We start from the raw sequence: 26106 nt of genomic DNA on the forward strand, positions 1-26106 counted from the left end.
AAAGAAATCCATACTAATTCAGATTATTATTTCCCTATGTATGTGTCGTCAGTGTCAAGATTTTTTTCTTTCAGGGATCCCTGGGTGGCTCAGTGGTTAAGCGCCTGCCTTTGGTCCAGGGCACGATCCTGGAGTCCCGGGATCAAGTCCTGCGTCAGGCTCCCAGCATGGGGCCTGCTTCTCCCTCTGCCTGTGTCTCTGCCTCTCTCACTCTCTCTATGTCTATCATGAATAAATAAATTAAAAAAAAAAAGATTTTTTTCTTTCTTTTCAGGAGTTTAATTACAATATGTTTGAATGTGGTTTTATCCTGCTCATGGTTCATTGAGTCCTTAAATCTATAAATTTTCATTTTTTCCCATATTTGTGAAATTTCAGGCAGTTATTTATTCAAGTAATTTTCCTGTTCCATTTCTTTCTCTTCTCGACTCCAGTGACACAAGTCTCAGACCTTTTACTATTATTCCACAAGTCCCTGGTGTTCTAATAATTTATTTCATATCTTCATTCTTTCTGACTTTATATTAGATAATTTCTGTTGACCAGTCTTCATGTTCATTGGCTCTTTCCTTTGTCATCTCCCATTCCATTATTGAAGTTTTTTTGTTTTGTATATTGTATTATTCAGTTTTGAAACTTCCTTTTTAAAAAATTAATTTCTGTTTCTCTGCTCTTCTGTTTATTTCAAATATGTTTGCCTTTGCCTCATGGAGAATAATTACAAAAGTTACTTTAGGATCCTTATCTGATATTCCCAACATCTGAATAGTTTCGAGGTTGGCATCTGTAAGTTGTCTTTTCCCTTGAGTACTGTCTGCTTTCATTTTCTGGTTCTTGGTATGTTGAATAATTTTGTATTATATCCTAGGCATATCCTGGTTGAGTATTACATGGGGTCCATTGGAGAATGTTGAGTTTTGTATTAGCAGGCAGTCAACCCAGTTAGAATTGCCACACAAGTTCTGTCTTGCCCTTTGTGGGCTATGTTTTTAATCTCTTTTTCATTTTCAAAGCTTTTGAGAGGCCCCTTTGGGTCCATCCCAGGCTTATGAAACTTAGCAATGAGTGTGGGACTTTTGTGGGTTCATTCAGAGAATTAAGAGACTTTTTTCTTCAGCTCTCTCCTCTGCAATTTTACCCCCCAACCCCGTCCCCCACCCTCCCGCCCCACCACACACACTCCATCCAGCAAGATCCACTTCTCTTGGTTCCTCTGGCTGAAAAGACAGAGGTTTTCTCTCAGAGTCACTTCTCCTATACAATTCCATGTCTAGGGCCCATTCTTGGGGCAATGCGGAGAGAGAAGAACAAACAGGGATTTCCTCTCACATTCTTTAGACTTTTCCTCTGTAAAGTTGTCTGGAAACTAGTTTAAGTTCTAGCCACTGCTGCCTTGCTGCTGTGCAAGCTGGGCCTACCTTCAAGGCAATGCCCCAAGACATACTAATAAAAATGGGAAACTCATCACATACAGGTCACTTTTCCAAGGTTTTACTTGCCTTCAAAATCTGTCTGTTATTGTTCACTTTTCAGAGTTTTTAGATAATTTCTTTTTATATTTTGTCTAGAGTTTTTAGTTGCAGTCAGCCAGAGAAAGAAGCGATAGTGAACTTATTTCATCCTGGCCAGATCCAGAAGCCTGTTAATATAGATTTGATTTACATTTCTCCCTTACTCATGTTAAGCATCTTTTTATATGTTTAAGGGCCATTTTCATTTTTTGTGACTGTGAATTCATATCTTTTGCTTATTTTTCTATTTGGTCTTTAGACTTTCTTCCCTTAATTTTGAAGATTTCTGTATGTTCTAAAGATACTAAAGATATCTCTTTTGACATGTGAAAATTTAAAAATGTATTAGGTATTTTATCTTCTAATTGGTATTGTGAATGGAATTTTCTCTAACAGGTTATTGTTTGTGCATATGGAAACTATTGACTTCTCTGTTAGTTTCTTTCCCTGCTACCATACTAAGGGTTTTTTTTTTTAATGTTTGAATCTGTTTTATTGTGGATTATATAAGGCCCTCATGTATATCATCATGCTCTCTGGAAGATAATTTAATGCTTTCTTTTCCAACTCATATGCCTTTAATTGATTTTTCTTATTTAATTGCATTGGCTTAAACCTCCAGTACAGTGTTAAATAGTAGTGTAGATATTGGGTATTCTGATCTTAGAGGAAATAACTCCAATGTTTCTTCGTAAAGTAATGTGTTGACTTCATACAGTAATTTCTTCATAAACTAAGGAGATGTGTGTGTGTGTGTGTGTGTGAATATTTTAATTTGAAGAAACCCGTTAGTTTCTCTTTGGTTAAGTGTTTTATTTTTCTTGTTTAAAAGACTATTTATTTTGAGAGAGAGAGAGCATGAGTGAGGGGGAATAGCAAAGGGAGAGGAAGAAGCCGACTCCCTGTTGAGCAGTGAGTCAGGTTAAGTGTTTGAATAAAAACCCAGGCACCCTGGTTAAATGTTTTCATAAAAATGGGTATTGAGAGGGGCACCTGGGTGGCTCAGTTGGTTAAGCATCTGCCTTCGGCTCAGGTCATGAGCCCAGGGTGCTGGAATTGTGCCCTGTGTCGGCCTACCTGCTCAGTGGGAAGCCTGCTTCTCCATCTCCCTCTGCCCACCCCCGCTCATGCTCTCTCTTTCAAGTAAATACATAAAATCTTAAAAAAAAATAAACTAACCTTGCATTCCAATGATAAATTCCACTTGGTTATCATGTATTATTTCTTTGATTTGATGTTGTATTTTGTTTGCTAATATTTTATTTACTCTTTTTGTGTGATATTCATAAGTGATATTGGTCTCTTCTTTCCCTCTGATAAGAGTTTTAAATATATCTCATGAATTCTGGTTCATAGTGTTTTTCATTGTCTTTTTTAAAATTCGTGGATTAAGTACTTCCTCTTTCACCTAAAATTTGTTGTTTAATAAATTACTTTAAGTTTTTGGTTGGGAGGACATTTTAGTTTTTATTTTGTTATTTTTTTATTTAACTGCACTGTGGTCATAGAATATGTTTATATTTCTTCTTTATGAAACTCACTGATATTTTCTTTGTGACCCAATATGTAATTTTTTACACGTGTTCACATGCACTTGAGAAGAACATATAGTTTCTGTTATCAGAGAGTACAGTTCTATATAGATCCATAATATTTACCCCATGGAGTCTATCTCCTTACTTATTATTATCCACTTGGTATGACTTGTACTAAGAGTAGTAGTGTATCATGTTCTCCAATTATTGGTGAGTTTTTTCTGTGATTCCTTGCATTCCTTGTAGTTTCTGTTTTATAAAGAGGTGTTTCTGTTATTTGGTATATAGGTATTCACAACAATCATATATGCATTCTGAATTGCAGCTTCCAGTATTGCAAAGTGTCTGGATTTGTCAATTCTAATGCTTTTTGGCTAGAATTCAACTTTGCTGACATCTGTATTTCAAGCCCTGCTGTTTATTGTTTCTATTTGCCTGAAATACCTTTGTCCATCTCTTTAGCGTTTTGGAATAACTTTTTTTTTTTTTTAAGATTTATTGATTTATTTATTTGAGAGAGAGTGTGTGTGTGTTTTGGAGGGAGAAGCAGAGGGAGAAGGAGAGAAGTGCCAAGTAGACTCTGTGCTGAGTGCAGAACCTGACATGGGGCTCCATCCCAGGACCCTGAGATCATGACCTGAACCAAAGCCAATCAGACATGTAATTAACTGAACCACCCAGGCACCCCCCACTGTTTTTCTTATTAACTTTATATTCCGAGTATTCTGAGTTTGGTCTTTCATCAGATATATATGTCATGAATATTTTCTTCCTGTGTATAGCCTCATTTTTTATGTCCTTAGTATCTCTTAATGAGAATTATGATTTTGAGCTTTATCCATGTGAGACTAGGGTTTATACATTTTCAGTTTTGTGAAATATAATATTCTTTTTCTTTAAGATTTATTTATCCATTCATGAGAGACACAGACTGAGAGAGGCAGAGACATAGGCAGAGGGAGAAGCAGGCTCCCTGCAGGGAGCCCAAGGCGGGACTCGATCACAACCCAAGCTGAAGGCAGGTGCCCTACGGCTGAGCCACCCAGGCGTCCCAGTTTTGTGGAATATTCTATTACATGAATTACCAATTTTATCCTATTCTGCAGTTGGTGGCCATTTGGGTTGTTTCTAGTTTTTATTAGCATGTATAATATTGCTATGAACATCTTGTGCAAATCTCTCCTTGTACATATGTGAGAATTTCTTTAGGGTGTTTATCTAATAGGGGGTTGCTGTATCATAAGGTGTGCAAACTAGTCCCAGATTGTTTTCCAAAGTGATTCTTTCAAGTTATGCTCCCTCTAACATGGTAAACAGTTACAGTTGTCCCACACTGTAGTCAACATTTGACAGATTAATTTTTTGCTAATTTGCTAGGAGTGTAATTATATCACATTGTGGTTTTGACAGGCATTTCCAAGATTATTAATTAGGTTAAATGTCTTTTTATATGTTTATTGGCCATTTATGTTTCTTGTGAAATAACAGTTTAAGTCTTTTGCTTATTTTCTTTTTGGTGTTTGCTTTCTTATTGTATTGATCTGTATGTTCTTTATTCTAGATTTGAGTCCAGGGTGGGTTTGTCTTCCTCCCCCACTTCTAGAATGTTTTTATAATTTTAAACTTACAGAAAAGTTGCAAGTACAGCATAGTGAATACTCTTAGACCCTTTACTTACATTTATCAATTGTTAGCATTTTGCCACATTTGCTTGACCTCTCTGTATGTAGATAGAGATTGAAATTCATTTTTCTGAAACATTTGAAAACGGTGTGCAGACACCATGACATTTCACCCCTAAAACACTATCCTGGGAACAGGACATTCTTCTATGTAAAATACCACTATCTTGCCCAAGAAAATTAACAATAATTCCATATTTTAAAAAAATATTTTATTTATTTATTTAGAGAATAAGCATGAGTGGAAGGAGGGGCAGAGGGAGAGGGAGAGAGAGAATCCCAAGCAGGTTCTGTGCTGAGCTCAACACATGGCCTGATCCCATGACCCCTAGATCATGGCTTGAGCTGAAATCAAGAGTTAGACACTCAGCTGGCTGAGCCACCCAGGTGCCCCACAGTAATTCCATATTATCTGCAGTCCCTATTCAGATTTCCCCAGTTGTTTTCCCCACACCCCTTTGTGATCCTGTCAAGGTTCCTATGTTGGATCTGGTCACAATGCCTCTGTAGTCTCTCAATTTAGAACCCTCACCCTATTTTTTGTTCTTTTTTTTCTCTTGATCCTGATGTTTTTGATAAGTCTGAGCTAGTTGCCTTGTCCAGTGTCCCATAATCTGGATGTGCCTGATTGTTTTCTGCAAGTTGTTGGCACAGATGTGCAAGGATGGTGCTGTGTTTTCTGGCATCACCTCAGAAGATAAGCGATGCCAGTCTGTTTACTATTGGCGGTGCCAGCTTCAGTCTCATGGTGAAGGTGGTGACAGCCAGACATCTCCATTGTTAAGGAACATTCTTCTCTTGTGATCAGTAAATAATCTGTAGCATAGTACCTTGGCACAGTGCAAATCTCCTGTTTCCCAACAGCCTTTCACCTGGTTAGGTCCTTTTTCAAGTATGAGTGGTGACTTTTACAATCTCATGCTCTCCACTTGCAATTTTAGTTCTTTTTATTTCCTTAAAAGCACAGAACATCTTTATTTTCTATGCCCGAATGCTTTGTGTTCTAGGGTCTAGTTCTGCCTTTTGTTGTTTCTTATGGCTCTCACTCATGGTACCATAGTTCCTTTTTTGTTTCCATGAGTTCTAATTACTTGTATTTTGTAGGGCTTTCCTGGTAAATTCCTTCAGACCTGCGTAGAAGGTGGGTTCCTTATGAGAGATATTCACAGACAGAAGTTTTGGCGACTTCCTGAGGTGGTGTAGATGAGGTCTAACGCCTGAGGGCTGGCATCATTCTGGTACTTCTGGGTGTAGGTTTACTTCTGGCTCTGTCTTACACTGATCATTTAGCTCTATAGGGTCTCATCTTTATGGAGATGCTCCTATGAGATTGTCCACCGTAGCGGGGGCAGGGGAGCGGGTGCTAAGCTTTGTCTGTCATGACTAAGAGGCCTTGCCTGGGAACCAGATTTCTAGGTCACAATGTAGCAAATGCCCTCTGGCAGGTGCCAACTGGGGGCCCTGCAGACCTTACTACGTTTGACTTCCACTTAGTGTTTGGCCTCTGAAGGTTCTAAACTTTTTCTTTCCTTTTTTAAAAGATTTTTATTTATTTATTCATGAGAGACACACAGAGAGAGGCAGAGACATAGGCAGAGAGAAGCAGGCTCCCTGCGGGGAGCCCGATGCGGGACTTGATCCCAGGACCCCAGGATCACAACCTGAGCCAAAGGCAGATTCTCAACCACTGAGCCACCCAGGTGCCCCTAAACTTTTCCTTTTTGACAGCTTAGTGATATACTGATGATTTGGGGTTTTTATTTTAGTTGTTTTGTGGGCATTTCTCCTGCTAGCAAGTGGTGCCTCCCTAGTCTGTGCTGGTTTGGGAATTCTTAGGTACCTTGCGGGGCTGCTGGAGCCGTTCTGTGCTTTGGTGTGGCCCACTTACAGAGGGCCTGGGTTGCCTGTTTGAGGCATTCCCAGTGTCTTGTGCAGCCTGTCCTTGCACTCCCAGACGCATGCAGTGGGTAAAGCAGGACCCTGTGGTCTAGAGCTGGCAGAAACAATGCGTGGATGTCTCTGGGTGGTGGCTTCCCTGTTCTGGCTCACTTCTCAGTGCTCCTTGTTGATTGCGAGCTTCTTCAAGGACGAGTGGTCCCATTGCAATTAAAAGGAAAGGGTTCTGTGGCTGAGTGCATGGTGGGTGCTCAGGGCTGACTCGTGGGTTAGGCTGAGGCGCACACACACACATAGGGATCTTTGGTCTTTGGGGTCTCACTCCTCCCTTGGCCCTGCCTCATCTGCGTTTGCCAGTCCTTGGTTGTTTCCTTGCCTTCCCATGGCTGCTGTGCCTGCCTGACGTGTGTGTGCCTGGGTGGGAGGGTGAGTGCTGGGTGTAGCCTAGTCGCAGCCACGCAGGTGCCTTTCCACGGGGACCCCTGCCCGGCCACTGCTCCCCGGGACCCCCCCGCCGTGGGGATAGCCCTGAGGCCTGCCCGGCTGCCGCCTCTGAGGTGGGACGCAGGGGGGCACTGTCCTCCTCCATCCGTGGACCAAGGGCCTGAGGGGCTTTCGGGGGTTCACAGCATCCGTTGGAAAGGCTGTCAGAGTTGCGCAAATCATGTCAGATTGTCTTTCTTTTTAATTTTGAAAAGAATGTGTCTCTCTTTGACATCTCGAAAAGCAGGCAAAATTCGAAGTTGTGCTCAGTGGATTAAGTTTCATGTTCCTCTGCCCTCTGGGAGGAAAAGACGAGTGACAGAACAGGGGAAGGCGGCGGTGGCGGGCGGCGGGTACCGCGCACCGGTGTTGCACAAGGGGCTGCGGCCTCCGCTCCGGGCGGCCCGCTGCCAGGGGAGATAGGATAACGCGATTATTCTCAATTAGATTAATAAAGAATAATTAGATGTCATAAATCAAGTAATCATAGGATATTGTCATGGGAAAAATATGTAGCTCGAATTAATTAGTTTTCAAATAAAGCGTTTATTTTAATTGCTTGAAATGACGGAGCCCTTAATTGCCGATGCATCATTTTGGCCTGAACATTTTGGTTGTTGTAACAACGTGACGGGTTTGTTCCCCGCAGTTCTGGGGAAACAATAGAGGAGAACTTGATTTCATCACCTCAGACGGAGCCTTGTGCTGGTGAGGTTCTGGAAACTCCCAGCAGGCCGCAGGCAGGTGGCAAGTGCGGGCCGTGCTTCGGCGGGCACTGCCCAAGGCCCCCACGCGGCTTGTGATGTACGTGCGTGTATGCGTGCATGTGCGTGCGTGTGCATGTGAGCACGTGCCCTCTGTGCACATGCGCATGACACAGTGGGTGCATGCGTGTGTGTGCATGTGTGTGCATGTGAGCATGTGCCCTCTGTGCATGTGTGTGTCACACAGTGGGTGTGATGTCAGCACCACACCATGGGAACCTGTGTGGTAGTGGCCGGTAGGACTCTGAGGCCTGGACCATGGGAGTGGGATGCCCCCTCACTCCCCAGCCCCGAGCACTGGGGCTTTTCTGATGGGTTGTCGTGCTTTAGCAGGATTCTCCACTCACACGTTTCTCCAGATCTGGGGTCCTGGAGCTGACCAGCTGTTCTGATGGGGCAGGCATAGCACAGACAGTCAGCAGCTTCCAAGGGCCCAGTAGGTGCTCCTCTGAACTTGTCCCAAGCCTGCTTGCCTGAGCGCAGCCCTGCAGGGTTCAGAGCCAAGGCCCAGCAGTGTCTCCTGGCAGCTCCCCCATCCTGGGTTAGAGCGGGGGCTGAGGGCCATGGAGCATTGTGGAACCAGGTCTTTGTCCATGGGAGGCTGTCCTGTGTTTGGGAAGGGTCAGTTGGTTTTTAGCCAAAGGTGAGAGAGGGTTTTAGAGTGAAAACCCTAAAAAAGAAGAAACAAATAAACAAGGACTTGGCCATTTGTAAGGCCCATTCCCGGGGTCCCCTTCCTTCTCTTTGAAACCCCTCCATGAGGCAGGACCAAGCAATAGAGCAGCTGCCTACAGTCTCATACCAGTAAAGATGAGCATCTGCCCCTTCCTAGCCCTGGCCCTGCAGGCTCTGCTCTGGATCATTAGGATCTCAGCCCAACCCTACTTCCAGCCCTCGTGTGGGCCAGGCCTCAGCTGGCCAGTGCTGGCAATGGCTGGCAATCCGCTGGGTCTCTGCAGCATTTCCTCGGCTCTGGTGGTCTCCGGACTCTCAGGTCTCTGCCTCCACTGCTGTCTGGTGACTTGGAGGCCCCTGACTTACAAGGCTCCAGCTGCCTTGACAGTGGCATTTCTTAGATGTTTTGAAACTGTTGCTCTTGTGAAGCTACTCCAGGCTCTGTTCTGGAGAGAGAAAGGGAGAGAGAGAGAAGGAAAAGGTCTGGGATAGCTTCAAGGAGGGGAGGTACAGGGCTTCGCAGTTGAGGGTGTGGCTGAAGCAGTGCCTGGACTGGTCTCCTGCTGGGGAACCCACGCCTCTCCTGCCTCTGCGCCTGTACATTTGCCTGTCCTTGGCCTGAAACCCTCTCCAACCTCCGGCATCGGCTAAGGCTCCCTCCTGCAGGAAACTATCTTCTCTGCTCCTGTTCTTTGCCCTGCCCAGTTCCTTTGGTGGCTGTGGCTGCCCCAGTGGCTGGACGGTCTCCTCCTTGCTCTGTGTCCAGGCCGGAGGTGGGCCAGTGGGGAAGTGTCTTGGGAGCCAGTGGGAAAAGCCCTCCTGGTGAACTTGCTGCAGCTCCCAGCAGCCTGCCCCTAGCCTTTCCCTCCACACCCTCAGCCTGGCCGGGGCCTGTGGGCTGACAGATGTGCCCATGGTCACTAGAGAAGGTCACTTCTAGTCCAGCAACCACCCCTGCGCCATTGCTGGGGCAGGCTCAGTGGGGACACTGCAAGGCTTCTCCTTTCAGGTGGGTGGGCCCCCCAAGACAGTTATTTGAGGAAGGGTCACTCATCTGTGGTATCAGTCCTCTTGGAGAGTGGCAAGGAGGTAACTCCATCCCTGCGCCTGTGCCCACACACCAGTGCACCAGCTATGCTGCCCCTTGGTGGCAGCATGCAAGCTTCAGGCCTGAGTGTGAGGGGCCTGGGCAGCTCACCAGACCATTACCTGCCTCAGTTTCTCCAACAGTAAATGTGGTGCTGCCTTTTCTACAGGTAGATGCACAGGCCCTCAGGATCCAGCAGGTGGTGTTTGCAGCACATGTGAGGGAGAGACTCCTCTCCAGTCTTTGGGTCCAGCTCACTCCTCCACTTCCAGGAACCCCACACACCTCTTGTCTGTCTGGAGGTTCATCCCTCAGTGTGTACTTGCTGAGCAGCTGCTGTGTGCCTGGTGCCGGTGGCCAGGCTGTGGCCCCTGTTCCCTGAGCTTACCACAGGGCCAAAGTGGACAGCATGTCCTGGCATGGCATTGTTCCGCGGCAGGGAGGAGAGGAGATGGGCCTGGGGAGGGAGGAGGGAGAGTTAGCCAGGCCCAGGGGCGGGACAGGCACTCCAGGCATGTGGACAGCCCAGGCAAGGAGAAGCCAGCCTGCATGCTGTGTGGCCAGTGGGACTCGGGGAGTCAGAGGGTGCAGCAAGCCCTGGAGGCCAGTGGTGGGCTCTCCACAGGGCACTGAGGGTGAGAGTGGCCTCAGAAGGGTGTGGGTGTCACTGTGCCCACCCGAGATGGTACAAGTTGGGGCCACAGTGATGCCATTTGGGTATAGGAGCCAATAGGCAAGGTGGAAGACAGGCTGAAGGGGGTGGGCAGTATCCAGGGAGGCTCCTCCTGCCTTCCTGAAGGATGACAGGCGGGTCACTTACATCCTTCCTTGTCCCCAGATGACTGCACCCCCGCCTAATATGGCAGCCTCCCCACTCCCACCGCCAGACCCCTGCTTTGTCCTCCGAGGTGCCCAGTCGGCGGTGCATGCGCTGCATTTCTTCGGAGGAGCCCAGGGACAGGTGCACCCACTCCTCCTCTCAGGGTGAGTAGCTACAGCCCCAACCCAATCCCAGGGGTTAGCCCAGGTGACGTTAGCGGGTGGTGGGCTGGCAATGAGCCTGTGCTCACTTGGGGATCTTAGTGACACTGGGTCATGGGGACGCTGACTTTTCAGAACTCGCTCGCCAAGCTGTCCCTTGGGCCTGGCCCCTTGGAGAAGGCAGGGAGCTCGCCCTCTCTGTGCGAGACACCATCCGGCGTACGGTGTCAGTGGCCACCGCCTGTCCCTCTCAGACTCTGCCCACGGTGCCTCCATGGCTCCTGAGGGCCCTCTGCCCGCCGTCCTTGGAAAAGGAGCACTGTGCCACTTTTACCCTCAGCTCACAGTTACGGCCGTCACCTAAACCAAAAGCTACCAGCTGAAATATCTGGTCCACCAGCTGTGTGGTTCCAGGCCAGCCCTGCAGAGCATGCTGGGAATGCCCTCCCCTGACGCCTCTTCCTGAGCTTGTGCTTACACTTGTCAGAACAGGTCCCTGAGTGGGCTGGTGCACATCTGGAGCCTGCAGACACGGAGGGCGGTCGCTACCCTGGACGGCCATGGGGGCCAGTGTGTGACCTGGCTGCAGACACTGCCCCAAGGACGCCAGCTCCTCAGGTGGGTCTTGGTGCCAGCAAGTACAATCCCAAAGGAGTTAAGTTGTGGCCTTCAGCAGGGGCCAGGAGCTTGCCAGTGGAGGCTTTCAGGGTCTCCCCCAGCTGCCGGGCAGCCCCTGCCAATGGCAGAGCAGTGTGACCTCTGCCCTTGACCCACCCACTTGACCCATCCACAGTATCTGGATATGCTGTGTGCCTGTCACTGCACCCTCTGTGACCATGGCGCTGTCCAGGCAGGTGGCCACTGAGAAGAGCTTGATGAACACAAAACAGCTCTATCTGTAGCCCCGCACCACCCGTGTGGCCTGAGCAGAGTCCTTCCTGGCCTGCCAGGGCTGTCCAGTGGCAAGAGCTAGGGGTCCGTGGCTGAGCTCAAGCCTTCTCCTTAGAGTAGCTGGTGTCATGACACCTGTTCTAATGGGTGGCCACCTTCCCACGAGGTGATGGGGACTGGTCACCAGGGTGGTGCAGAGCCAGAGCCTAAAGCCCACCTACCGATTGGGGCTGTGCTCCCAACGCCGAAAGCAGCCACTCCCGGGGGCACTGGGAGTGCCACACAAGAGCCCAGGTCCATGGCATTTGGCGGGGGGCCGGTGCCGGGGGAGCAGGAGATGGCAAGAGCAGGGTGGGGGCCTGGCGCTCCTGACAGAGGAAGCTGCATGGGCCAGAGCCAGGATGTGCTTGGGCTGTGAGGGGCTGGAGCCTGGGCAGCAGAGCCCGAGGGTCTATGTTCTGGTACTGCCGCTGTGGCCTTGTCCCCCAGGCTGGGGACTCCAGGTGAGAGGTGGGCCAGGAGGCAGTAGGAGGGAGCAGGTGGGTGAGAGAATGAATTTATGTCTACCAAGTACAGGTGAAACTTTCCTGAATGCCCTCCAGAGCAGGTCTGTCTTCCTGCTATGAACTGGGAGCCTGGACATCTCGGCACCATGGTTCCCAGTCCCCAAAGGACAGGGGTCTGTCGGGACCCACCCTTCTCCAAAGCACTTCTGTGCCAGGCACGGTCCTACCACTCTGCAGGTGGCTCGCGGGTGATGGAAGGCCCAGCAGTATCCAGGAGGGTGGTAGCCCCAGACGTGTGTGCTTGTAGCACCCCAGGCTGGCCCGCAGCCCCCCGAGGGGTGGGAAGGCCCTCCCTGTGGTTGTGGACTGTCCCTGATGCTTAGAATAGATGTTGCATCCAAATACCCCACTAAACCACTTGCACTGGGGACTGCGGTTTGTAAACGTTCCTCCTGAGTTTTCAGCCGAGGCCTTAGGCTCTGTGGCGCCTCCTGCTCCTCCAGGGCCCAGGTGCCTTGGGCTGTTCTCTGGGAACTCCCAGACCTGAGTTCTGGCCCTCAGACAGCTGGCCTGATGTTGTATGGGGAGGCAAGCTGCAAGCTGCAACAGCAACCTGTGAGCGAGTGATGGTGCTTCCCTTCCCAAGCTGGACGGCACCACGGTGGCCCTGCTCCAGGCGGGGGCCCAGGTTAGGGGGCTTGCAGCGCGGGCGTCGCAGGTACTTGGAGTGCCCAGGTGCGTTTACGTTGCACTAGAGGCCGTGCGCCCAGCTGTGTTTGGAAGCCAGGTCTCTCCAAAGTGGTCCTTGAGAAAGGAAGGTACGCTTTCATGTCAAGGGGAGGCTGGAGGGCAGAAAGCGGGGAGCCAGGCTGAGCGTTAGGCGCCGCCCGCATGCCCGAGGGTGCACCTGTGCCCAGTGACAGCCACCTGGGTGGGTTTGTTTTCTCTCTGTTTTATTGTGAACTGTAGCACACTTACAGAAAAGTGCGCAGAACAAGGTTGCAGACTTGTGTTATCACAGAGTGGACACCTGGGTAACCAGCCCTGACGTCTGCTCTGTTCTCGTCCTCGGGTGGCAGCCCCTCGCACCTCGTTTCTTGCTTTACCATCTGAACGTGCATCTCCAAAAAGCATAGACTTTGTTAGGTCTGTTTTTTTTTTCTTACTTAAAAAATGAGGCCATACAGACAGCTTCCTTTGTATGTGACTCCTTCCACTCAGATGTACGTTGTGAGATCCACCAGGGTACGTGTGGCTGTGACACATCGTGTGGGTTTTTTCTGTGTGCTCTCCTGCTGGATGTGTACGTATGCCAGGTTATTTATCATTCTACTGCCCGTGGAGATCTGGGTGGTCCACTTGGGGCTGGGAAACTTAAGAAGACTCCTGCCTGGGTCTCCAGGTGCCAGGTGTACCTGTGTCAGGGCCACAGGGTGTGTGCACACGTTGGGCTGCTCGGAGGGTGCCAGGCTGCCCCCGGTGCGAGGACCCCCACCCCTCCACTCTTTCTGGGGCCTGGAGGCCTCATTTGCATTCTCCTGACCACTTAATGAGCCAGCCCTCTTCTGCATTTGTGAGCCACTGGGATAAAGTCCCCTTAGATCCACATTTCTCGGGCAACCCCAGTGGCTCAGCAGTTTAGCGCTGCCTACAGCCTAGGGCATGATCCTGGAGCCCCAGGATCGAGTCCCATGTCGGGCTCTCTGCATGGAGCCTGCTTCTCCCTCTGCCTGTGTCTCTGCCTCTCTCTCTCTCTCTCTCTCTGTGTCTCTCATGAATAAATAAAATCTTTTAAAAAAAAATCCACATTTCTCTATCGGATTGACTACCGTTTTCTCATTGAGTTATTACCATTCTTTTATTATTATTATTATTATTATTTTTTTTTACAATTTCTTTATTCTAGACACGGTTGATATTTTTCTTTTTTCTTTTTATTTTTTTTATGGTTGATATTTTTATATCACCAGTTACTTCTCCCACAAAGTGGCTTCTGGTTCCCACTTAATGATGTGTTAATGAGCAGAAGGTAGCCATTCAAATGGGATCAAATCTGCCATCTTTCCCTTATGGCTCATGCTTCGTGTGAAGGAGCCCAGCAACAGGCCTTGAAGACCTTCCTGCTCTCCTAGGAGCTTCTCTCTTGTTACTTTTGAGCCCACACTTCATCTGGAATGGACTGTTGGTGTGCATGAGCGTCCTTCGTTTCTGTGTGGATAGCAGTGGTCCCGTGCTTCCTGCCCTCATCTCCCCTCCAGGTTCAGTAGTGTGGGCAGCTGAGGACGTGGACGGTGCGGGAGGCTTCCTGGCAGAGGTGTTGGAGCAGCGTGCCCAGTAGCCAGAGAACCAGAGTGGTGGGGGCAAGGTCTCAGAGGTGGCTGCGGAGGTTGGGAGATTGGCTGCATCGTGCAAGCTAGTTTGTCAGTGGAGTGTGGCAGTAAATATCTTGAGGAAAATGGGAGGCAGGTTCTTCCCAGTTGGAGAATGGAGTCACTAACCTGAGAAGGAGGAAGAGGCCTCGAGGCATCAGCATGAACTTGTGGGATTTTGAAAACATATACACAAAGATAGACACAGAAATACTACTTGTTTGTGTGTATATGTTTGCGTGTGTGTGTGTGTGTGTGTGTGAGTGAGTGAGGGGTGGGTATATTGTGTGTGCGTACATTTGCATGCGTGAGTGAGGGGTGTGTGTGACATTTGTGAATGTATGCATGAGGTATGTTTGTGTGTCTGAAGTATGTTTGTGTGAACGAGATGTGTTTGCGTGTGTGAGTGTCCCCGTGCACACGTGTGTGTGAGAGAGAGGTATGTTTGTGTAAATGTGTGTGTATTTCCTGGCTCTGCTGAGAGGGCCTGACAGCAGCGGCACCTCACAGCAATGAGCATACCAGCACCCAGATCTTGGTTTGCAAGTATCTCTCTGCACCGGAAGGACCAAGGATTCCTTGGAGAAGGGATCCTCGGTCTGGAATATCTTGCTGAGGGACACGTGTCAGAAGGACCTCTGAGCCAGCTTGAAGGGGTCCCATTGGCTAATTTGGGATAATTTGAGCATAAAAATAAATAATGAGAAATGTAGAGTACTATAGGAATACTGAAGTCCAAACTGATAGGAAGAGAAGGAGAGAGAAAAGCCCGTTCTTCCCATGGGATAGCATCTTGTAAATGTAGGAGGTGGTGGGTATGGGAGTCACCTGCCAGGGGCCGTGCAGACTAGCGGGCAGGTGGGCAGCATTGGTGTGTGACCAGGCTGAGCTGTTGGAGGGTTAGGATACAGATTAACCATTAGAGCCTTGCGTCTCTGTAAAGGTATTTTGCCTTTAATTTCGTAGTATCGAGTCAACACACTTTTCCATAATTCTGCGGGTCAGCTCCTGTCTGCCCTCCCCTTGGGTGCGGTGTGCTGTACATTTGGCACAGACTGCAGTCCATCTTGGGATCTTGATACCATGATTGTTTTCTTAGCATATACACACTAAAGGTTGTTCTGTGGCCTTGCCAAGGCCCACCACCATGTGAGTGCTACCCTGGGGCCACATAGGGCAGTCAGCCCGCTGCAGAGCCTCTGTGCCACCCCCTGTAGCCCCCCCGTCCTCCACATGCCACCATGCTGCCCCTAGAATGTCCCACCAGTGGGATCATGCAGTAGGTGGCCTTTTGGCTCTGGTTTCCCTCACTTAGCAGATGCATCTGATATTCCTGCGGGTTGCTGCATGCGTCCCAGATTGGCCCTCCCTGTTGCTGAGTGAATTCAGCAACAGGGAGGATGTATCACATGTGGATGTATCACAATTAATTTCCCAACCTCCTACCAAAGGGTCGTGTCCAGTTTGGTTTGGACAGTTAGGAACAAAGCTGCTATAAACATTTCTGTACAGGCTTTGGTGTGAATATAGGTTTTGAATTCACTTGGGAAAATTCATGAGGGTGGGATGGCTGGGTTGTCACAGTTAATTCACGAACTGGGAGGGAAGAGGACGAGCTCACACTTTGGCAGCATGGGGAGAGGCAGGAAGGGCAGGGGAGGCTGGTCATGGGGTACATGTCCTGAAGCTCCCTGGGCCTTGGTTGGCTGTGCACCCTTGGGATGGTCCATGAATGTGCCAGGCATCAGGCGTCTTGGATGCAAAGCCTTTCCTCGGCTGAGGTGCCCCAGCCAGATAATTTATGCCATCTGGGTCCTTCTCTGGAAGGTGTCCCCTGCCTGCCTTTGGCATCAGGCTGGCCCCGGCATGCCAGCACTTGTTCAGGTGGGGCACCCAGTTGGCTCACCTGGAGGGTTCACGGCCTGTCTCCTCTTGATTTGGCAGTCAGGGCCGGGACCTGAAGCTGTGCCTGTGGGACCTGGCAGAGGGCAGAAACACCGTTGTGGACTCTGTGCCACTGGAGAGTATGGGCTTCTGCAGGAGCTCCATCCTGGCTGGGGGTCAGGAGCGCTGGATGCTGGCTATGCCGGGGAGAGGCAATGATGAGGTGAGTGCCTGCCCACATGGTGCCTGGCTCCTCGAGCTGCTTGCACTTGGTTCCCCTAGATGGGCATGTTCGTCCTTAGCATCTGTTACAGGAACACTCTGCCTACCACAAGACCCCAGAGTGGCAGGTCTGGGTCTGTCTACTGGATTGCAGCTCCAAGGGCCTTGGCCTGGCCACCTGTGGGGTGCCTGGTGGTGAGAGTCAGGAAAGGAGGCCCCAGCCCCCAGTACCACCCAGCATGAGGCTCGAGGCCATCAGGAGTCCAGGGGGAAAGACTGCCCAGAAAGGCTCTCAGAGGACTTAGGAGCAGGCATAAGGGAGAGAAATTGAGGCCCTGTGGAAGTCTGGGCATCAGAGCCAGCACAGCAGGGGAGGGTAGCCTTTTGGGGAGCTGAACTGGGTCCTGGCGAGAGAGGCTTTGGTTGGACCTGGAATGCTGAGGATAGAGGCTGGCACTGGGGTGGTAAGTACAGTACATAGGGCACAGGTGAGTGACTCAGGGAATGAGGCTCCATGTGGGTGTGATGGAGCCTCCGAGGTGACCGTCAGATGGAGCTCAGGCCAGAACAGCCAGCAGTAGTTGGTGATGGGGATCTGGTCAGGCTGGGCAGCTTGTCCGTGCTTCCAGAGGCAGCAGAGCAGAGTCCACCAAGGGGAGCAGTGCCCAGGACATGGGAACAGATGGTAGGAAGCAAGGGTGGACAGTAAGGTAAAGGATGAGGGTGTGGCTGGAGGTGCCCGCTGGTGGGGAGCTGAAGGGAAACCAAGAAGAAACCAGGAGCAGGGATCGGACAGGCCTGGTGAGTGTGGGGGCGCAGCCAAGTGGTGGGGACCCTGGGGCTCTGAGTGTGGGGCGGGGAGGGCTGTGGGTGTGCACATGTGGGGGGGACAGGGAGCCTCCTGTCTGCTGCCCACCCCCACGTCTCCTTGTGTCCCCTGCTGGCCCCAAGAGGCTGTGCAGCAGGCGGCGCCGGGCAGGGACACGGGGTTCCGTGCACGCGGTGAGGTTTGGCCCCTACCCAAGAAGACTCGTTTGTCTTAAAGCAGATTTAGTTCATAAATAATGAGATAGGAACAGGCATTTATTTGTTCATGATTGCGTTTAAATCACCAATTAGGAGCTACATACACTTTTCTTGCCAATTTGCCAAAAACCTGTTAAAAGTTTTATTAATGTGAAAAGAGAGGGGTGTGCTTCCTCCCGGACCGCTGGGGCCAGGCAGTGGCAAGCCTTGCTCCTGCGCTGCACATCACGGAGCCCAGCCCGGGGCTGAGCCAGTCCTTCCTCCTGAGGTGGGGATGCCATGGGCTGTCCTCTTCCCGGCCAGCCCAGGCCTTCCCGGCTGCCTGTCACTTCCCAGGGCCTGGCCCCTGACACCCCACATGTGCTGCGCGAGGTTGTTTTTAACTGACTTGCTGGCCCCACTCGCCAGTGCAGTGCAGTGCAGTGCTTTTCAGGAGCAGCCAGTCCGAGGACCTCGTATAAATTGGGAAAATGGTGGTTTTTCATGTTCCCGCCTGGAATGTGCCTGGACTGAATCTGCTTGGAAAAGCATCTCTGGCCTGTGCCCAGACAATGCCCGGGGACGACATGCTCCCACCCCACTGGGTGGCCACACTTGCCCAAACCAAACATTTTACCTTCTGGAAACAAAAGTTGCAGTTGAGTGCCAGATGGAAATCACACTGGTGTCTGGAGGAGGCTCTGAGCACAGGCGTCCAGGCCCTTGGCCAGAGCCCAGAGCAACACCTCGGACTCACAGAGGCCCCTGGGCTTGCCCTGGTCCTTGCACCCAGGATGTGGCTGTGGGTGCCGCCACTCATGCTTCCTCCCCATAGTGTCTTGCTCAGGGTTTAGGGCTGTCCCGGCTTTCCCCTTCTTTTCTTAGAGCAGACTTGCAGGGTGACTCACCCCTACCCGATCCCCTGGCCTTCACACCCCTCCTCACTGCCACCAGAGGGATCTTCCTGGGCCCACAGATTGGGAGAGGCCATCCCTTACTGTACCTGTGCGCCCTTGTGCCAGGCCATCCAGGGTGTGGTCTGTGCAGGCTGTGTGTCCTCCCACAGGGGGTGTCTGTCTCCCCACCAGCACACGTAGTTACTCAGGGTGGCTTATCCCCTCATCCCTCAACCAACATCTTTTTTTTTTAAGACACTTAAAAAAAAGCTGTGAGGGGAGGGGCAGAGGGTGAGGGGGAGAGAGAATCCTAAGCAGGCTCCACGCCCAGCACAGAGCCCGACATAGGGCTGTCTCACGACCCTGAGATCATGACCTGAGCCCCAAACAAGAGTCGGCTGCTTAGGCAACTGAGCCACCCAGACGCCCCCACCCAGTCAGCATCTTTTTTTTTTTTTTTTTTTTTTTTAATTTTTTTTATTTATTTATGATAGTCACAGAGAGAGAGAGAGAGGCAGAGACATAGGCAGAGGGAGAAGCAGACTCCATGCACCGGGAGCCCGATGTGGGATTCGATCCCGGGTCTCCAGGATCGCGCCCTGGGCCAAAGGCAGGCGCCAAACCGCTGCGCCACCCAGGGATCCCCCCCAGTCAGCATCTTAAAACAAACCCATCCTCCTGATGTGACAAAAAGAACCAATCTCATTTTCAGAAGTCTAGTGGTAGAGCAGTGCAGAAGGTAGGAAATCAAGTGTCCTGCTCCCCGGCAGTTCGATCGTGGCCATGCAGACCGTCCCGTCACAGCACCATCTGTCACAGCACAGATGTGGGTCGGCTACGTGGGCTCTAAAGCAGCAGAGGCATAGACCGTCCACACAGCTGACAGCGTGCTGCTTTGCGCTCGCGCAGGGCTGGGTGCCCAAGTGTCCTCACTGCAGGGAGTATTTCTTTCTCTGTCCCGTGGAGCACCAGGCCTCTGGGTGAGCAGGCCCTGGCCGGGGCTCACAGGCTTCCTGCAGCGTCTACAGCCGGCTCTCAAGCCACAAGCCCGTAACTCAGTCGCTAGTCCTCACTGCCAAGGACCCAAGGGCTCCAAAAGCCCACTCTCCCTTCTCCTGGGTTTTCCCCTTACTTCTGGGCCATACTTAGGTACCACTGTGTCTTGGTCATCATGTGACTTCTCTCTTGTGTTTCTCTTTGTTTTGTCAGAGCTTCTCCTTGAGCATCTTTGCTGTTCAGGGGCTCCTTCTCGCAGCCTCTTGTTTCATGACAGTAATAACCACACACATCACTTAGGGTCTTTTCTGTCTCCTTTGTGGGCAGCGAGGGCTGTGGTGGCCAGCATGGACACTGATCCTGCAGGCCCAGCAGATGGTGGGGGAGCCTATGTGCAGGTGTGTACATAGGTGTGCCTGTTTGTACGCACGTGTGTGCACTCTGCTGTGAGCCCCTCCTCTATGCCAGGATACCTTGTCAGCCTCTGGTGAGAGTCCTGCTTCCCCCACGCAGGCCCGTAGCTGAGAGTGCCAGGCTGTGCCTCTGGCTTTCCACCCTGCCTTCAGTGTGCCCTCAGACAGACCCACCGTGCAGGTAGCCGATCTGGAACTCACACTCAGGGCTTAATCTCAGGCCTTGGGCTGGTTCTCTCGTGTGGGCTATGAGGGCAGCCTGGCTCAGACCCACATGCCTCCGGTTTACTGGGCGTCAGACAGCATGCCACCTGTCCCTTTAACGCCCCCAACCCCTCTGCACCTCAGACTCTTCATCTGCAGACCAAAGGATGTCCTCTTGTTGGCAAGGGATGATGTGTGGCTCCACGATGGCTGCACGTTGTTGTGACGTTATCAGTACAGCCCCTCTCGCCAGTTTCAAGGGGAGCCTCCCCAACGTGAAGCAGTAGCCCTGCCTCGCTCGGGATCCCCTCCACCTCCAAGTACCACAGGAGGGGGCGCCCTTGTCCCTGCTTGGTGGATGAGGGAGATGAAGCACTGGGGATGCAGATGCTCACTTCTCATGGCTGCAGCTGTCCCCTGCAGATGGCGTGGGGAAGAGGTGGACAGGCCTGAGTGTGACCTGGCTACATGCACCAGAAAGGTACATCTTCCAGCCTAGGTGCTGGAGGGCTTGCCCCTGCATTCAGGTGACACAAAACACCACCGTGGTGCCCAGGAGAGAGGTGCCCAGTAGAGAGGTGCCCAGTAGAGAGGTGCCCAGTAGAGAGGTGCAGGGTGCTGGGAACGGCCTGGCCCCAAACAACTCTGTGCACACCGGGTTCATTTCCTAGGCTTGCTGCCGGTCCCCCAGTATTCCCTGTGCACCTCTGTAAACCATTTGATGTGCCTGAGATGGTTCAGAGCTGTTCACATGCAAACCCACATCAGGAGAGAGGAGGAGGCAGAGATAAGGAGGATGGGCAAACTGAGTCAGTGCCAAGCAAGCCTCCTGCTCAGTGGAGAGGTGAAATCGGGAGAGGCTGGAGGCGGCTGCCAGGTGGTGATGCTGGTTAGAGGGACACGCCGGTCACCCAGAAATGACGTGTGAGTTTCACAACGCCCAGCAGCGCCGGGGCCCACGAGCCCGTGCGGCCTAATTAGGAGGCTCGGCTCCCAGGTTCCTGCGGGCAGCAGACAGAAACTCGCAGCAGCCTTGGCTAATCGCCTTAAAAGTCTCTTGTTTGTATAGCACAGGCTCGACTTGGCGCCGGCCCAAATCAACTTGTTTTCTTACTGTCAGGTTCAGATTCTGGAGATGCCATCCAAGACGTCAGTGTGCACCCTGAAGCCCGAGGCAGATGCCAAGCCGGGCATGCCCATGTGCCTGGAGCTGTGGCAGGTAAGGCCCAGCGCACGCCAACCACGCCCTGCCAGCCACACCTTCCGGGCCGTGAATCATGCCCCATTCAGGACTCGGTTTATCGTCACAGCAAAGGACACTTAGCGCCCTGGGAGTCCCTGCGCCTGCTGCCCTCCTGCTCCCGCTGCCGCTCCTGCAGACTGCCAGGGCAGGCCCGGTTTCTGCTGACCTCCGCGGGGCGCCCCCTGCCCGAGCCGAGCCGAGCCGCGCGGAGGGACGACCGGGTCAGCCGAGCAGCGCCCCACCGAGGGCGTCCTGCTCGGCAGTGAGCGGCCCGCGGCCTGCAGCCGTGCGCGGGGCTGGCCAGGGGGGAAGTGCTGACTAACCCGGCAAGCCTGCCTGGGCCCCGCGTTGCTTGGGATTACTTTTTGTTACTTCTTTGCCGCAGAGGCAGGAGTGGGCTTAACATGCGGACTTTCCCTGTGGCCGCACTTGGCATTTCTGAGTCCCAGCCATTTCCCCCTCTCGTCTATTCTTTCTGATTAGAGAGGGTCGGAGGGCATCTCCTGGGGCTGGCAGCTGAAGCCAGGGACCGCGGAGTGGGTCGCATGCCTGAGCCCTGGCAGGATGGGTTTCGGCTCTGAGACCAAGAGTGAGACCTTGAGAGGGGTCCTCCTGGGCCTGCCCACCTGCCTCTATTACAAGCCCCGTCCCTCCTCAAGGCACAGCCCCCTCCCTGCCACCCGAGTCAGCAATGCTCCAAGTGTACCTTTCTGTGTCTCAGGGCTGCTCGTATTTGGGGCAGCAAAGCCAATGGTCTGGGGTGTGCACCTGGGAAGAAGCCCAGGCAGTGTCTCTGCTGGGCAGAAACCGTGGTGGCTAGGTCATTGACCAGTGCCTGCCTTGGGGAGTGCTGCTCATAGACGTCTTCCCAGCTCTGTGCAGTTCAGCAGCACCTTCTGGAAGCCGCGCTGAGCTGCCTGAGATCAGGAGGAGGGGATCCTGCCGCACTGCTGGTTTGAGCTTTACACAAGATGGGCTTGGCACTTTAGAGATGTCTGTGAGACCAACAGCACCCACAGGGCCAGGCACCCTAGAGACCTTGCCCCACGCTTTTTGTCCCTCCAGGGACCTGCACCTTCTTGCCATTGGTTCCCCTACTGCAGCTTCTTAACCATTGGAATTTGTTTCTAATTGGAAATCTCTGATGAGCTGCTCCTGTGGTGTCCTGCCGCTGCAGCACGTCCCAGAGAGGAGCCCACAGGGAGCTGAGCTGGGGGGGCTCCAGGAGGCTTGCCTGAATGACGTGCTTCTGGCACCTGCAGGTTTGCGGTGGGGAACGCCCCGAGGCCATGACGCCTGGGGTTGTGGTGTGGCACTCACACTCCCGGGCAGGGCATTACGGCTGCATCCGCTCACACTCTGCTCCCTGGAAACACTGTCATTGCGTAATCATGTAAAAATTCCAGCAGAAAAATGTGTAGAAATGGGATGTACAAACTTGTTAAGGTAATTAATACAGTTGACAGAAGGACAAATCGAGTTTTTGTTAGTTGATACAGATCCAACGCAAAGCATTCTGTTAAAAAAAAAAGTTGACATTAATTTGAAATGTCCTTTTTTTCTCTCCAAACCTGAAGGTCCGGGTTGTAATTTATTAATCTGAGTGTGGCAGAGGAGCCTGACAATTCTCAGTGAAACATTCAGATGTATTCTCTTTTTTTAGAGTTTGAGAGCGTGCGCGCGAGCACATACATGCACACACACGAGTAGGGGTAGGTAGGGCAGAGGGAGAAGCAGACTCCCCGCTCATCGGGGAGCTCCACACAGGGCTCAATCCCAGGACCCCGGGAGCACGGCCTGACCCGAAGGCAGGCAGACACTTAACCACCGAGCCACCCAGGTGCCTCATATTCCTGTTTTGCTCTTCCAGGCAGCTGACTTGTAAAGGTCAGGAATATGTCTCACAGCAGCCCTGAGTGCAGGCTCCAGACCCTGGGCCTTGGGTCCCCTCTAGTGAGCTGGGCAATCCCCACAGGGCTGGTCCCAGGAGGTGCTGTAGGCGGGGCCTGCCTGCCAAAGTCCCTGCCAGCGCGCCCAGAGACAGGAGAGGACACAAAGTCCTTGTGGCAACTTCAGATCCTCACCCCATGGATTAGCCTATCACCAAAGGCCTAAGGCCATGAGACCGCTGCTCTGCCTATGCTGTCACTGGGGGCCACGGGCCACAGCACAGGGTGGGCAGCAGCCATCAGGGCTGGAGCTCAGGAGTTGGTCACCCTTGGCAACCGAGATGAGCCCTGCATGTCAGTCTGACTCCTGATTCAGTCACCCTGTGACACTTGGATAGGTGATGAGTAGCATGCAGCTGAGGTGCTCAGAACCCAGAGACCAGAGGCATCATGTGGACCCGGGCTACAGAGACAGACCAAAACCAATGTGCTGGTACTGGGAGGAGCCCCAGATGAGGGAGAATGTGCCCAGGGGATCAGAGGAGCAGGGCCCTGGGGGCAGAGGGTGAGAGGGAGGCTGGGTGGAGACAGGGTAGGTGGGAGGCAGGCCACAAGACAGATCACTGTCCTGGGGGAACAGACCCAAGTGGGTCCTAGGCGGGTTCCTCAGAGCTAGCCTCCAGGGTGGGCTCCAGCAGGTCTGCCCTAGGGGGTTGGCATGGGTTTCTGGTCCGCATGTAGACAGCGCATCAGGCTATTCTCAACTGGCTCCCACCATCCCAGGTCCGGGTCATGGCAGGAGGCCTTTTCTGGAGAGGCACAGCTGTCTGGAAGGAGGTGCTTGAGCAGAGGTGCTGACCACTTTTAAAACACCCTGTACATCTCTGGAGAAAAGCAATATAAATCATTTTATACCACAACACTAATTTCCAATTGGGTGACTTGAAAGATACCAAAGCGGAGCTCTTCCCCATTACAGAACTAGAGAGACCTCAGAGAAAGGTACCGACACTCATGGCTTCGCACGGGAGGCCAGATGGAGGCAGTGACCACGCTCCACTGCTCTCAACCTTGGTCCCTCCAGGGCAGGCACCACCAGCACTGGGCACACACAGGACCCATATCCTGACTGCTTGCCCCGTCGGGCCCCCTGGAGAGGCCCCAAGGATGGGCACAGGCAGCCACAGGCCAAGTGAAGCTAAGGAGCCTTTCTTTGTATGAACATGTAGTATCCTCAGAAAAAGTCTAGCTAGCAGACTAGCTCTGGCCTGGGAGGCTTCGCTGTGCTGTGGGCAGGTCTTCGTGGCTGTGTCCTTGCCATCCCCTGGCACCTCCACCTCCTTCTGATCAAAGTGCTGGTCTGCATCAGGCTTCCCCCGGCTCCCATCACTAACCAGGGCCCCGGTGACGTACACCACACCCTAAAGCCTCAGTTTCCCCTTCTGATGCACAGAGAGAGCCCTGCTTCCGTGTGTAGAGGGAGTAGTATCCACTCATGAGACACAGGCCCTGTGACTTCTGGCTAAACCCTGTCACCTTGCTTAGCTGAGCAGAGGTTCTCTCTGGGCGCTCTTGAATGTTGTGGAGAGGCACTCCGTGTGATGTGCACTACGTCTGGGCCCGGAGCCCCTCTGGGCAGATGGAAGCACCCACACAGTTCCTAAACAGGAGCTCCAGCAGGTGGGCAAGGAGAGCCTCCATGGTGCTGTGGCTCCTGTCAGCCCACGACCAGTGAGGCCCAGGCACTCTGCGCAGCGCCAGCCTGGCCGCCAGCAGGGGACTGTCCTGGGAGTTGCAGGTGACCCGGGAGATAGCCTCAATGACCAGCTCCCCCACCCCAGGACCCCATTCTTACCATTGACCATCCAGGGCTGGGGTCCAGGCCCAGAGTTCCCCGAGGCTCTTGGAAAATCCACTGGGGAGGGGATGTGCTTAGTTATTTCTGACACTTGAGTGACACAAACCCCAGGCAGCTCAGCAGGAAATGCAGAGAGGAGTGAAGAGCAAAAGGTATCAGCTGGCCTGTGCTTTGCCCCCGAAGCAGCCTGGGTCGCTGTCCCGGAGACCGGGCACCAAGCGTGGGGCTGCCGCTCTCGGTGCCGGGGTGACAGGGGATCTCGCGGCGCTCCCCTGGAGTGGTTGCTGGGGCTAGATAAACGAGGCGTCTGTCCCGGGTGCCCAGCCCTCTGACCCGCGTCCTCATTCATCACAATAGCTCAGGGCCGGCGGAGCTCGGCTCACACCAGTCAGCGCCCTGGCGACTCACCAGGCCTGGGGGGGTGGGGGGCTTCCGCGGCGACATTGACAAAGCACAGAAAGTTCATTTTTCATTGAGATGGAGCTCGCGATTTCCTTTGGCTGGCAGTTCTAGACAGGTGACCGGCCTCACGAAGGGGTGGCCGCAAGTCTCAGCCTGCAGGAGGGAGGCAGGAAGACGCAGCAGCACCCGGCCGGGTGAGCAGGGGCACGGCAGCGGGAGGCGGGGCGCCGCGCTGGGCGACCTCGGGCCCTGTGCCCTGCAGCCTCGGTCCTCGGAGCCCCCCAACAGCGGCCCGTGCCAGCCCGGCAGCGCTGGCGTCTGCAATCCGGGGAGGGGGGCACGCAGAGCCTCCGAACTGTTACCGCCCCTGGAGGACACGGGGCCCGGCTCCCCAGCCAGGCCACTCCGCTGGCCCCCTCTCTGGAGCCCCTTCTCCCCGTGAACGTACCGGGAACCTTTGGGAGCTGACTGCTGCGCTGTCCCCGCAGGCCGACTCCAGTCCCCGCCCACTCCTCCTGGCCGGCTATGAGGACGGATCGGTGGCCCTGTGGGACGTCTCTGAGCGGAAGGTGTGCAGCCGCGTCGCCTGCCACACGGAGCCCGTCATGGGCTTTGACTTTGACTCCCAGAAGGCCAGGGGCGTCTCGGGCTCCGCGGAGAAGGCGCTGGCTGTCTGGAGCCTGGATGAGCAGCAGGCCCTGCAGGTCAGTGCGC

General features: G+C 52.7%; 1 protein-coding gene across 6 annotated transcripts in view; it reads left to right on the forward strand.

The window, feature by feature from the left end:
- Positions 1-26106, forward strand: part of GNB1L (G protein subunit beta 1 like) — a 59673-nt gene that overhangs the window by 17905 nt on the left and 15662 nt on the right. For 5 of the 6 annotated variants that reach the window (XM_072803533.1, XM_072803535.1, XM_072803534.1 and 2 more), the window contains 5 exons: positions 10472-10617; positions 11107-11232; positions 16325-16487; positions 21121-21219; positions 25881-26096. In XM_072803533.1, the coding sequence (XP_072659634.1) occupies positions 10472-10617; positions 11107-11232; positions 16325-16487; positions 21121-21219; positions 25881-26096 (750 nt within the window). The remainder of the gene's footprint in view (positions 1-10471; positions 10618-11106; positions 11233-16324; positions 16488-21120; positions 21220-25880; positions 26097-26106) is intronic. The other variant, XM_072803536.1, reaches the window with a different exon arrangement.

This window comes from Canis lupus, chromosome 27 (assembly GCF_048164855.1).
Source record: "Canis lupus baileyi chromosome 27, mCanLup2.hap1, whole genome shotgun sequence".
Lineage (NCBI taxonomy): Eukaryota > Metazoa > Chordata > Mammalia > Carnivora > Canidae > Canis > Canis lupus.